Here is a 13,621-nt window from a genome sequence, read left to right on the forward strand (position 1 = left end):
AAACACAATGCAGCTCATGACTATCTTTAAAGAGTTGTTCCTGGAAGTAAAAATGGCATGTAACTATTCCTGCCACATCAATTAGATGGTGAGCTTGTCGTGACATTTATTTAATTAGCAGAAAGTTGGAGTCACTCAGAGAAACAGAACAATGTCAACATAATCTTTAAGACCATCTACCATATTATAGGTTGTTACTGTACAGTGAGTCTGCCACAGAGTGAAACTCAGCACTAAAATAAAGCCTTGGTCTCCCTTCATAATAAACACTCTTCCTTCCAGCACATCAAAGAGAGCACTCTACAGTTCCCCCTGTTAAAAGGCTCCTGACGAATCCTTTTTTATAAACATTAAAAAAAGGCCCTGCTGCTGACAGTTCCTCTTCAGTATGATGTTCCTAGACTAATAAAAGACATGCAAAAGCAGACAGCATTGTTTAAAAAATGAGTACAGCTACTTTGCTGCATGTGAATTGATGTTTGATGCTAGAAGCAACTTAAAAGAAAAAGACTTCAACTGATAAAATAAGTCATCCATTGAAACACAGGCTGCCTTTCTCCATAGAGAGCAAATGTAGAAATGGATTTTTCATCTCTGCATTTCATCTTGAGCAGCATAATGAACTGGCCAGCTTACACTCTGTTAGTTCATGTTCTCCAGCAGCAAGATGGAAATTACAATATATTCAACAAGACACTGGCCAGGGCTGTAATTTCCAGGCACTTGCAATGTTCAAAGACGAACCCTTGAAAACCCTCTTTAAATATCTTTTTACATTTTTAGTAGATTTATTTAGAGATGATGGTAGAAGGGGAAAATTATGAAATTATGTTTCTGCCTCAGTCCATGTCTACCAGCCTTTTACTGGGCTGATGAAACAAGCTATTTTTAGCTTCTTTAAAGCATACGACACACTGAATCTATATATTATGTGCTTTATACTAATCATTATAGTTTATACTCCTACTAACAAGAAATGACACAATAATGTGACATCGTTTGTAAATCGTGATGCTGCCGATTACCCTGAAAACACACCCGGCATTACAAAGCAGCTTGCTACACCTCACCACTGCTTGTGTGTTTTCAGCGTCCAACTTCAGAAATAGACTGTGAGCATCTCTTCTATTTTGCATTGGGAGAGAATAGTGCACATCAACAGCATGCTCAAAATTCAACTGGATTAACAAGGGGTGGGGAAAAAAGCCTTAGTACTGCGATATTTTTGTGTATCGTATCGTCACACAGTGCCAATTATTGAGTATAATATTGTGATCGCCGTGCCCACATCTACACCAAAGGTTGAATGATTCCCATGTTCATCCACGCCATTACCACATGCTCAGTTAGCTTTAATTTGCAGTCACTTGAAATACAAATTGCTCCAGTTTGTTTAGTTTGTAATGCATTGATATTTTGCCAACACACTGTGTCTAGATGAAGCGCACACATTTAGTTTACACTGTTTTGTCATTCTGCTATTTGCTTTTGTTATTTCTTTTAATGCGCATTTCCCAATGATTCAAATCACTTTTGGATGGAAACATAGCTACTGATTCATTTCTCGTAAGTCTTTGAGTTACCTGAAGTCACTTCCAGGTTGGAGTTGGGCAAAAGATGGGGCTGAGGGTGGAGCCTGATTTTATGCAGAAGAGCTTCTTTTTTTTTTTTTGTTGAACTGTAAACCTGTGGTTTGTGGTTTGAGTGCTTTAGATTACAAATACAAAGCAAACTTTAGGTGGCCTAGTAGAATAATATAATTAATTGCTTTTTCAGTTCACTAGATACGTTTTGCTGCAAAAAAAAATGACTGAAGTGAGATGAACTGACTGAAGTTAATTTTTTAAATAAAACAGATGCTGACAAAGTTTTCCTTTGGGGACATAATTTACAGTTGAAAAAAGGAAATACATTGCAATATATTTTATCACAATACTCAGCATATTGCAACATATTGAAAATCACAACTACATTGTATTGTGATAATATAATGTGGATCCTCTGGTGATATCCACCCCTAGTATTGAGTAGGCATGTTGTAAGCTTTGAGTATAGTTTATTTATTCACTTTTCTAGTGTTACCACGCTACAAATGTCAAGTCATCATCACTACTGTCATTAGGATTCATCCTCTGGGCCCCTGGGGACATTTGTACCAAATCTAATTGCATTCAATCAAAGTTGTCAAGGCATTTAATATAAAACCAAAAATGTCAACCTCATAGTCAGGGGATCACTTAAGTCAGTAGACTTTACGTCATTGTTTGAACAAAACTTCATGGCAATGAAGCATCCTTTAGTTGTTAAGATATTTGGATCTGGACCAATTAACAGAATGACAAACAGACACTGTGTCATATTGCTAGTATGGCTAAAAAAACTTACACTCCTAATCAAACAGAGCAATTAAAAGTATTAATTTACTAACTCTACTAAAATGAATTGATAATTGACTACTGTAGGAACAAAATTATCCATTACCATGTACAGACATGTAGTATTCTGCTTCCTTATGTGTATAAGGCTCCATTTTACCTGAAGTAAACTGTGTCCTTGGAGAGTTTTCAATTGTGTATGGAGGCTTGCTCTCATGACAGTTATCAGTTAACTGGAGGCCTCCCTTCGCCTACATTTTGCTGTGCACTTCTAAATTTTAATTAAATTATGTGACTGAGTCTGTGATTCTTTGTCAGACCTACAGAGGACACTCCAGGTGCCAGAGCTCTGACCTTTCAATTGAAATAGATTGACTCTGTTATAACTCTTATTATTCTGTTTTATCACTTTATTAAATGACACAAAAGACAACATGATCGTTTCACTCCTTATTTGTTCACTTCTGCTGTGACAACTACTTTTTTTACTCCTGCACTCTGGCTCCTCTACCACCAGCTTCTTTGAGCATGTAGATACTGACAAAAAGAGGGGGTGAACAATTTGACTTCCAGTGTGGGACAAAATTATAAGCTTCTTTTTGACAGTGGGGGAGACCAGGCTGAGAGACAGAAAGGAAAAGGGGCTGAGAGGCCTCATTTCAACAATCCCTCCCTCTATCAACTCCCTCATCATCCTCTTTCCCCCTGTGATGATGATGACACACTGGAGTAATTAGCGCTGAAGTTGAGAAGGTGATAATCCTGGATGTGGGACCCCCCCAGATCTTTTCCAAACAGATCAGCCCGTTATTGACCCAATGGAGTAAACTCTGAGGTCTGTGGCTCACAGTGAAGTTATGGTAATATGAGACTTCCCAGGGTGGGTGAAATTTGCTTGTGTGTCACATTCCCATCCTGTGGGAGCAACAGTGGAAAAGCCAATTCCCATCTTGTCCTGCACAGATTTTGGCATTATGTCTCAGAGCGATGGGGATTTCAGTTTGGAGGATTTGGGGATTAACAGAAACGTATCATACATGCTGGGTCACCTAGCAGCTATTTGTGGGGGAGACAGGTTTCCAATGAATATGGATTTTCAGCCATGCTAGCAGCATGGTTTGGATAGTTCGGTTTATTGGTCAATCACTTTGATCCTACCCGAACAACTATGGGATGGAGTGCCTAGAGTTTATGACCAACTACCTGCAAATCTAATAACGTTCCCTCTCCTTCAGATGTACTTTGTGTTAAAGCTACTATTACCTTTCTTGCATTTCACACAGCACTTAGAAAAATTTGAACATCCACAACTCCACCTCCCTCCAAAGGCCTACTCCCCCCTCCTATATTACGTCCTCATTACGTCTATGATAGACGTAGGCATTGGCAAGGTAACGTTAGATACACGGAAGAGGAGAGCGAGTGTAACACACCAAGAGAAGCGTAGAAGAGGAGTCACATATAATGTTGTGGATGTTACTGTACGTGAGCGGTAACATCAGTCGGAGGCCTCCATGTGGGGAAGACAGACAGGACGCTGTTCGGTCCATTCGGTCCGAATGCAATGATTGGTCGGAGTTTTCTTAGAACCATTTGAGAATGGTACAATTATGAGTTTTGATCTCTGGTGGAATTCACTTACATTTTAGTGTGCCATCAGGTTCTTAATAGCATTTTAACCTAAACAAAGAAAAGCGTAAAATTTCCAGAAAGGCAAGTGTCACTTTAAGTGCTAATTAGCACATGTTAGCACGCTATCATGCCAAACTGAGACAGTGAACATGCTAAAAATTGTACCCATGAAACATCAGAATGTTAGCATTGTCATTTTCAACATGTTAGCATGTTCACATTAGCATTTAGCTCAAAGCGCCGCTGTGCCCAAGTACAGCTTTATAGAGACTGGTCTTATTCACAGTGCATCTCCTGGAAGCAAATTACAAATAAAATTGTACCAAACCGTTTTATCCAAAATTGAATCAACAGATCAGTGCTTTTACTTTTATCATAGGCTTAATAACAAATTCTTGCATCAAAATAAGGTTCTTCTTCTCTTGAATTCAGTCCATATTTCATGGATATGTATCTGTGCATATGTTTGTTTTTACCATGACATGCCACAGTGATGCTGCTCGCTCTGAATGTCTGAGTTGACGCTGGACAAGAACATGGATTAACTGTAACGGTAAGGTTGTGTTACCGATGTTGTTCTCCTCTGCCTTCATGTATTCATATTACTGCTGATTGTTGACTTTTCAGGTGGTTCAACAAAGTTAGCTGTGTTGGTTTGTGGCGGGTGCAGACGCAAGCCACATGCACTCTCTGCATGTCATTTGCTCTCTCCTGTTTCAAGACAACAGATGATAATGGTTGATGACAGATGATATTCATTTTGCCCACCTGCAGTTGCAGCATTCTGGAAAGTTTTCCACAGGCTGCCGCTGCAGAGTGCACACATAACGGCATGACACCCCCTCAACAATGGAGGCTGCTGTTAGCTTAGGGAGCACTTGATCTAATATGCAGCTGAGTTTTCTATAAGTGGAGCATGCATTTCAAATGTCAATAGCATGATCGATCATTTAATTGTAGCCAGAATCATGATCATGATTAATGTTCGATTTATTGTGCAGCACTAATTAAATGGCCAATTATTTATCATGATTAATTGATGAATTATTTTGTCAATAAAATGTCAGACAACAGTGACACATGCTTTGTGTAATTTCCCAGAGCCAAAGGGTCTTTAAATGGATAAATAAATAAAAAAATCCAAAACTATTATGTATATTTTTGTGTATGACAAAAGCATCAAATGCTCATATTTCAGAAACATGAAACCAGCAAATGTTTGGCTTTTTTGCATTAAAAATTATCATTCAACGATATATAGTGGTTAATTTTTTGGTGACCGATGATAAATCAAGTAATCCTTGCAGCTCTAAATAATATATTCATCGAATTATGCTGCTGTGTTGACCAGGACTCCCTTGTAAAAGAGATTTTAAAACTCGGCGGGAATATTACCGGTGGAATAAAGGTAAAATAAAATAAAATAACAATTTGTTATTGAAGGACATTCGTTCAAGTACAAAACATACACACACAGACACACACACACAAACACATTTAGAGATCAAGGTCCTTGTGGTTGGTTGTGCAAAGCACAACCAACCGAGGTCTTTCTTCACAAAGATGTTCACTTCATATAATACTCTGTCAAAACAGCCTCTATTCCCTCCATCAAAAGCCCCCACAATATAACGGCTGATGGTTTAAGAACATGGCTGGACTCCAATCAACGATGTCCTGCAGTAAATACACTGACACAGAGCTGTGATGACCTCTCTGTTGTGAAATTATTGATGCAGGGTGACCCAGCTGTTCAGTCCGCTGTGCAACCACGAGTCTCAGACCAGAATTGTGTTGTTGCATCAGTTCACTTTAAATAATCAGTCCTTCCTCTCATCCAAGCACAACCTAATATTTCTTGAGAAGGGCGCTCTGTCAAAGAAACAGAAACAAACAAGCAAACCGCTGCTCTAAAGAATTCATATGTTCACCAGCTCTTTTGTGAGCCAAAATACTCCCTATTTCTTCCATTACACCTCTAGCCTCTCATTCACTTTAAATGTGCGAACTGGCAGCAGCATGTGTGCACCTCTCGTAAATCCAATATCGGCCTTCATCCTGCGTTTGAGCAATAATATCAATGCTTGCCGTTTACAGATACGTTGTGACAGCAGTGACTTCATGTTCCCTTCCTACTTTGTATCTATTCATTACTCCTTTCTTCCTCTCTTCGCTCCACAAAAAGTAATGTTTTCTCTTCATTTCAGAGAAAATTGTGTGTGAATGGATAAGAGAGGTAGGTGACTGCGTTTGCACCTGTCTCTATGTCTCTTTTGGTTCTCTGAAGGCTGATGCAGATCGAGGGGAAATGCACCCACCTTCATCTATCACAACTGTGACAGACTGCTGTCAGTCAGGGCTCAGCAGGTGGTGGTCTGCAGCTTTGTTGCCGTCTGACACCCATATTTCTCACAGTTTCACGATACACCTCTCACATCCGTCTTTGGAATATTAATCTGGAATAGGTCGTGTGTGCATGTTGGTTTCTCAGATTATCACACAGCAGCTGTATGCATCTCTGACTTGTGCATGCCACTGGTTTATGTGTCGTGTTGCCGTCTCATAACATCGGCTTATCTACTATATCCGTGATCCTGTCATCCCCGGGCAGAGCAGCACGTGGCCAGCAGAAGGAAGCTAAATCACACTGATGGCTATAATGGCCAATGATGCTTAACAGAGGGAGACGTTTCTAACTATGACTGTCATTCCCTTGTGGCTAACAAATCAATGCCAGCCTGCCCTCAAAATGTCAAGCGACAGCCACCCAAGGGTTTAAAAGGCAGACTAGGGTGAGGCTATTTCCTAAATGGCTTTAGCAGAAAGGGGTTGTTTTAACAGGGATGGCAGCCATACGTCAGCATTCTACCATGGACTGGAGGAGGGGTGTGAGTTACATGCCACGAAACTGTGCTGAAAGGTGGGCTGTGCACCTGAGCAACCAAAGGGAGTGAATTTCTCTGTGTTTCAGGGGGCTCGGGGCAGGTTTCATTCTCCTCTCCTCCTGTTTGTTTAGACAACACAGACATTCTAATCTTTCTAATTAATTTTGTCTGATGCCGCGGCTTGACCAGATGATATCCTCAAATCTAATCCAGGTCATTCGGTTCTGTCTCTAATTATTTATTGAGTTTCCTCTGCCCAGAAGAGGAGATCAGACCCTCAGAAAACCAGTTGATATGCAGAGGAGAGACAAAGAGAGACAGGCGGAGACAGAGAGAGCAATTCATCAAAGATTTGTAAACATAGTCTGCTTGATTCATGCCCTTATGGGACGTCTTTTATTTTTTGCTTTTAGCGTTTTTGAAAGCTAATCAGCACACAGCCAATTCATCTACAGATCACCTGATGTTAACTTTGTAGATTCTTTCAGAAAGAGTTTTTCTTAAATTTAATTACACCAACATTTAGACAGACAGGGTTCTTTTAATCCAGCTTTAAACAAGAAATGTGTTACTATTCTGAGAATTGCTCAAGCAGCTGTCAGTCAACCTTTTGATCATTTAAAGAAGTCTTTCTGTTGTTGAACGGAAAGGTTGATTTGTCCCCGACACCTTGTCTTTTCAGTTTTCCGCGATGGGAGACAGACAATGTGACGAAGTGAAATGTTGTAAAGCATATTCAGTAAATAGGATTTGGTACACAGCAACTGACTCTTTGCTTTTTGGCAGGAAGTGTGTTAAAACACATGGGGGATAAGATGGGGGATTTCATTTGAATTTTCTCAATGAAAACTACCTGTTAACTTCTACAGTGCATTCACTTGTTGAATTTTCTTGTAGAAATATTCACTAAAGCAAATATTACTGACTTCTAGGCCAGTATATAATCGACAAGACACACCAGAGAAAGTCTGTATTACCAGATGCATCACTTACTTCAATAACTGCTAACACAACACAGTTTTTGAGCTCTATCCAGGTAGCCGATTGCATCTGAGTGCTGGCACATTCAGAGGTGTTCTGGCGATGGATGGACTGAATGTCAGTCTGCTCTGGTCCATACATGGCTGCCAGATTTGGCTTGGGTTTTTTTTTTGAGGTGCCGACTTTGGCCGATTTAGGCTTTGAATCTGCCTCAGTTAGCAGATCTCAGGCTAGCTTTGGGCAAATGTCAACTCGTGGCATTGGCCCAAGTTTGGCTGATTTTGGCAGGGCACTCATCACAAATCTGGCTAAAGTCAAGCGACCAGTTGGACCGGATTTAGGCCACTGTGGAGCCAAGTCATTTTGGCTAAATAGATACCTACCAGCCACTTTGCACTTAGTATAAATCCTGAGCTGCCTATTGACTGTTTAACTGGAGCTGCATTGCATTGAAACAGCTTGTGTCCATGTTTGCTTCCTGTCACCTTCAACAGGAAATACAAAGCAGCCCATTTAGAATGTTTATGTTGTCAAGTATGTAAACGGTAGTCCCAGGAACTTTCTTATCCCTGCTGATGAACAAATGTATTTTTAACCTATACTCCACCTTTATTCATTACTTCAAAAATTAATCAACAAGTCCTTTCGATTTGTAATGGCCTTTCAGAACACCACACACACACACTGCAATTTTTTTCTGATCTGATGCTCTATCATGACGAAATATTTTGACAGTGCCTTCCAAAACTGTAATAAATCACCACTGCAAATATTAAATCGTTTTCTTTCTTAGATTAAGGCACAAAAATGCCTTGGTTAGAAAGAGATCATGGTCTGGGTTAAAATAACTCATTGGTAAAGGGTGGGGAGAAATCCATCATGTTAAAAGAAATCAATGTGACTGTCAGTAGGGACCAGAATCATGGTATATATAATTTATTTAGAACTCCTAAACAAACAAAAAAAAAACCAACTGCCTCGCATGAGACAATACTTGAATTTAAAACACTGGACTCAAAACACCTTCTCTCAAAATAGAAGCTTCAAGGTTCCTCTGAAAAATTGTTTTAAACTTTGAAGGTTTACAGCTTCACTCTCCTCCTTCATGTCGGCCCAAATCACATGCAAAGCAGTTTGACTCACAAGAAACCAAGGTCACACGAGAATCCAGCCTTGATTTGCTACATAGAATGCAGCTGAAATCCATATTGCCTCACCTCTACCGGTGGACAGATTTCTGCTATTTCACATTATGCACCAATCAACCCAAACATTAATTCACTGGCGGGTGAAGTAATTAATAATAATGATCATCTTGTTACAATGCAACCTCCTGGTGGGAAATCTTGTGTCCTGGCATTTTCTCAAGGCAATTGAATCGAATGCAACTGGACTTAGTTTTGTCTTAGAAGATGTTTCACCTCTTATCCAAGAGGCTTCATCAGTCATGCTTGTCTGACTAGGCTGGAACTAGTCTGATAAACTGGTGTGGAAGCACCAGGTATTTAACCTCTGAGGAGGTCTTCACAAGACCAATGATGTCATTGGTTCGTTAGTGCTCCAAAGGTGTGTCAACAATGGTCGTTGAAACTCCTGCCGCAACGGTGGTCATTGGAGTCGTTAGAGTCACATGAGGCCATTTGTGAACGACCATTGCTTTTAGAGGTGTTAAACCTCCTGGACAAGGATGAAAGGACAGCATTATAAGTGGGGACAGGTGGTGTCGCAGACCTCCTCCTCTATTGAGAGATGGTTTTTCCAATTTCACATAGATGGCTTCCTGGCATTTGTGTGGATGCCACCTGACATGCTACACCCACCCAAACACCACTGCAGACCTAACCCTCCCTCATGGCAGCTGCACTCCCACATAGCAGTGGCCCCCAGGTAAGACCATATGCCATGTCACAACACAAAAACTGTTCAGAAACACGACAAAGAGCTCAAGGTGTCGACCTGGCCTTCGAATTCCCCAGATCCCAATCCAATGGAGCATCCTTGGGACATGCTGGTACCCCACTTTGCAACCCACAACACTCAAAGGATCTGCCACCAGTGTTTCAGTGCTAGACAACACAGGACACACCCCAGAGGTCCTGTGTCCATGCCTTGACAGGTCAGAACCAAGTCTGGTCCAAGGAGGCCCAACCATGGATTGGGAGTTCCTCTTGGTACCAGCATGTTCCACGAATTCTTGATCTGGGGAATTTGATCTTTTTGTCACGTTCCTTGGGCCATTTCTGAACAGTTTTTGCGGTGCAGCATGGGGATACACTGCCATCTGGGAGTGCCGTTGCCATGAGGGGGTGTACTTGGTCTAAAAACTGTGTTTGGGTGGGTGGAGAGTGTCAGGTGGCATCCACATAAATGCCAGAACCTGAGGTTTCCCATAAAGATGTTACATATCATACATTGCATAATGTCATATCGCCCAAACAGGAAGTGAACAGCAGTCTGTTGTGTAAAAGTCCAACCTTTTCCCATCCAATTTCCTCTACATACTTTGGACTTTGTGGCTTACATACAAACATGTCTCTATTTCATAATTCTTACAGCCACTAGAGGGACTTATTACTTACATACAGTAAATTACTGATGCTGCCATTTGTTCTTGGGAGGACAGTCTCAGTTGGCATCCCGAATTATCATGGTACTTTAAGACCATGTGTTTTTGTTACATTTTTTACTGTACTGCATACACTACTCTCCTTGTTAATCTATTTCTTAAGGACATGTTAAGCCAGTTTACCATATGCACATACATACACTTGTGACCATGAATACAACTCAACCAATATTGCTGGGACAACTTTTTTTCCTGTCGTCCCCACCTTGCCATCATTAAACCAATATAATCAGCAGAATTTCTGAAGTGAAACATGCTTTGCTTGTTTCTGTATCTATTTCCAATTAGATAATCCGATCCAAACAATGTTGCAGGAAAACCGAGGGACAATCTGCCTTGAGGAAAACCTCTCTCGCTTCACTCTGTCTCACAAACTCCAGCATGATAAAGACACAGTAGCGCTGTCTCCACCGAGAGAGGGGAGGCCATGACAAACATTTCAGAGAGAGGGCTGAAGTCAGTATCCTGCTGACATCAAAGTGGTGGTTCGTACTGCCCTATTTCAATACTCACACTACCCCTTCAAACTATTTTTACTCCCTGCATTCATACATCAGCTAACCCTCTGAGTGAGAGCTCTAATGACCCCACATTGAGACGATGTCTGTGGTAAACATCTCCTGAACTGCATCGCCCTATTTCTCCGCCAGCGTGGGTAATTTTCAGGGAGGCTTTGCTATAATTTGTGTGGTGCTATTAATGATGCAGCCTCAGGCTTTATGTTTGTTAGCCCGGAATCACAAACAATGAGCAGTCTGTGCATTTCTTCTTAAGGAAAAACATAGTCCGGGATTGCATTTAACTTTTGCTAGATGAGAAATGCGTTTAAGTTATTAAGACATGACATAAACTTCTATTTTTACCATAGTGTGGACATTTTTTTGTCTTTCAATCCGCTCTGATCATGACATAATGTTGTTTTAGCAGGCACTGTGTGTATCTGAATCACCTGAGATTGAGAAATAAGTTATTTAGAGTTGATTTCTAACCTTATTTATAATTGGAGCAAGCTGGATCCTGACTTCCCAACTTGTCAAGATCAACAGAAACCACTTTAACGGCTCAACATTACTTTAACCGTAAACATGGATGGATTTATGTTTTCAGTTCTCTCGTCTTTGCCATTTAGTCCTGCTACTACGTGCACAGCCACACACACACACGCATACACACACATAAACATTTGTCTCCTAGGATGAGCTCTGTCTTACACACACAATACCCGGTTGTCAGTGTCTTACTCATTCGGCAGATTAAGTTTAGCAGCTGAATAATACTAACATCCTGTTTGATTTGTGTTTACACCCTAAAGATAGAGCTGTATCCTCCTGGATGTTAAACTCATCTGTCCATCCTGACACTTCCCTGTATTGTTCCATCTGAGCAGAAAAAAATGGATTTGGATAAAAACAAAAACACTCTTCTCTGTGAATTTCCAAGATGCAAAATGCACAGCAAGACAATTAAAAGGGGCTGTGTGAGAAGAGAAATGCAAAAGCTGATGTGTAATATTGGCATTTTAAGTGTCCTCTTTAACATATTAGAATTTCTATGAACTTCAACAAGGTAAACCTACACAAACACATTGATATTTACACTGTGTGTATCCGGATGAAGCATGGAATCAAGTCCACACACTCTGAAAACCATGCTCAGCTGTGGCTCCACATCTGCAGCACTACACGAAAATGATCCAGCTGACTAATAACAGAAATTGTAACACTTATATTGTCTACTCACCCTCCTCTTTATTGTGAACCGTGTTGTCAGCATTTTCCGTCGCCGTGGAGAGGCAGCAGCAGACGCGCAGAGCGAGGAGCAGAAAGGCAAAGTTCTTCTGCCGCCTCCAGGTTCTCATGATGCCCGGACGCGGTGAGCTGAAGCCGGGGGAAAGCGCTCCGGTCAGACTGCGCTGTCAGAGCAGCACGACCACTTGACACAGGTGACAGGGTGGAGACACGGGTCAAAGCAGTTCACCGCGGTGGTGGTGGTGGTGGTGGTGGTGTAGTAGTAGGGGGAGGAAAAAGAAAAAAAAAAAGCTTCACCACTAAGACCCCAACGTGATGTGGCAGGCTGTCACTCCAAGAAAGAAGCTGTCAAAAACTTTTCCTTCCTCCACCCGACGTTTGGCGGGCAGCGGTTTGAGGGGAGAAACGTCCAAATGCACGTGTTAGTTAAATGCAGTGTGTGTGGAGGTGTTGCTCATGTGGTAAGGGTATGGCAAGAAGCGGCAGGAGAGGCAGAATGAGAGGATGTTGGAGAGTAGTGAAGTGGACTTGCCATCCCCTCCAGGACCGGAGCAGCCACACTTCGCCATGTGCGCTTCAAGCTGCGCTGGGTCCTAAAGCCGGACAAATACTGACACAGTTATTATAATGTTCACCCATTTACCCACTTAATGCATCCAAGGGAAACAGCTTATGTTGTGAGATGTGGAATACACACCTATTATCCATGATAATATAGTGGGCCAATTGATCAGTATGATTATACCATTTTTTCTATCATTTCTCATGCAGATTACCATCTAATTAACACTTGTAGATATTTAGTGTATTACATGAATGCAAAGCAATGAAACGGACAGCTTTGCTACCAGGCCGTGCTCAAGGGGCATTATCAATCCACCTGACCAGCCAGGTGTGCTTCAGCAGATGCGCATCATGCAGCCATGACTGTTTCTCCATGTTTGAGTGGACTAATGTTAGGCACAGAAGCCTGAGGAGCACTAAGTTTCGATGCTGCATCACGTTTTTCTCGGCAGTTTGTCAAAAGCCTCCAGGAGAGGATGTTTTTGCGAAAAAAACAATATCTTTTTCCGTTGTGTATGCAGCACCAGCCTCCCGGAAGCAGACCGGTTAACGCGGGGCAAAGGATCATGGGAGGAAAATAGTAGGAGTGCATTCCGTTTAGCAGGTACTGCAGCTGCCCTTGGAAAGTAGCCTACAGCCTACTGTTGGATGCAGTATGCACGCAGTCGGGACATAGACCTACTACTTTTTCATAACATTATGGCCTGAACTTTGACCCTCTTACTTTTATATCTGTTACCATGGAGATACTTACCAGAGCTCTGCTGTTGTTACTTTGCATTGAATGTAGTTTATTTAAAATTATAAAGT

General features: G+C 41.3%; 1 protein-coding gene across 2 annotated transcripts in view; it reads right to left on the reverse strand.

Annotated features, from left to right (window-relative positions):
- The window catches only part of adam12b (ADAM metallopeptidase domain 12b), a 139,532-nt gene extending 126,995 nt beyond the window's left edge, over nt 1-12,537 (reverse strand). For both annotated transcript variants that reach the window (XM_078160843.1, XM_078160844.1), the window contains exon 1: nt 12,240-12,537. In XM_078160843.1, the coding sequence (XP_078016969.1) occupies nt 12,240-12,357 (118 nt within the window). In that variant the 5' untranslated portion in view covers nt 12,358-12,537. The remainder of the gene's footprint in view (nt 1-12,239) is intronic.
- Nucleotides 12,538-13,621: the final 1,084 nt, after the last annotated feature.

Source organism: Epinephelus lanceolatus, chromosome 17 (assembly GCF_041903045.1).
Source record: "Epinephelus lanceolatus isolate andai-2023 chromosome 17, ASM4190304v1, whole genome shotgun sequence".
Lineage (NCBI taxonomy): Eukaryota > Metazoa > Chordata > Actinopteri > Perciformes > Serranidae > Epinephelus > Epinephelus lanceolatus.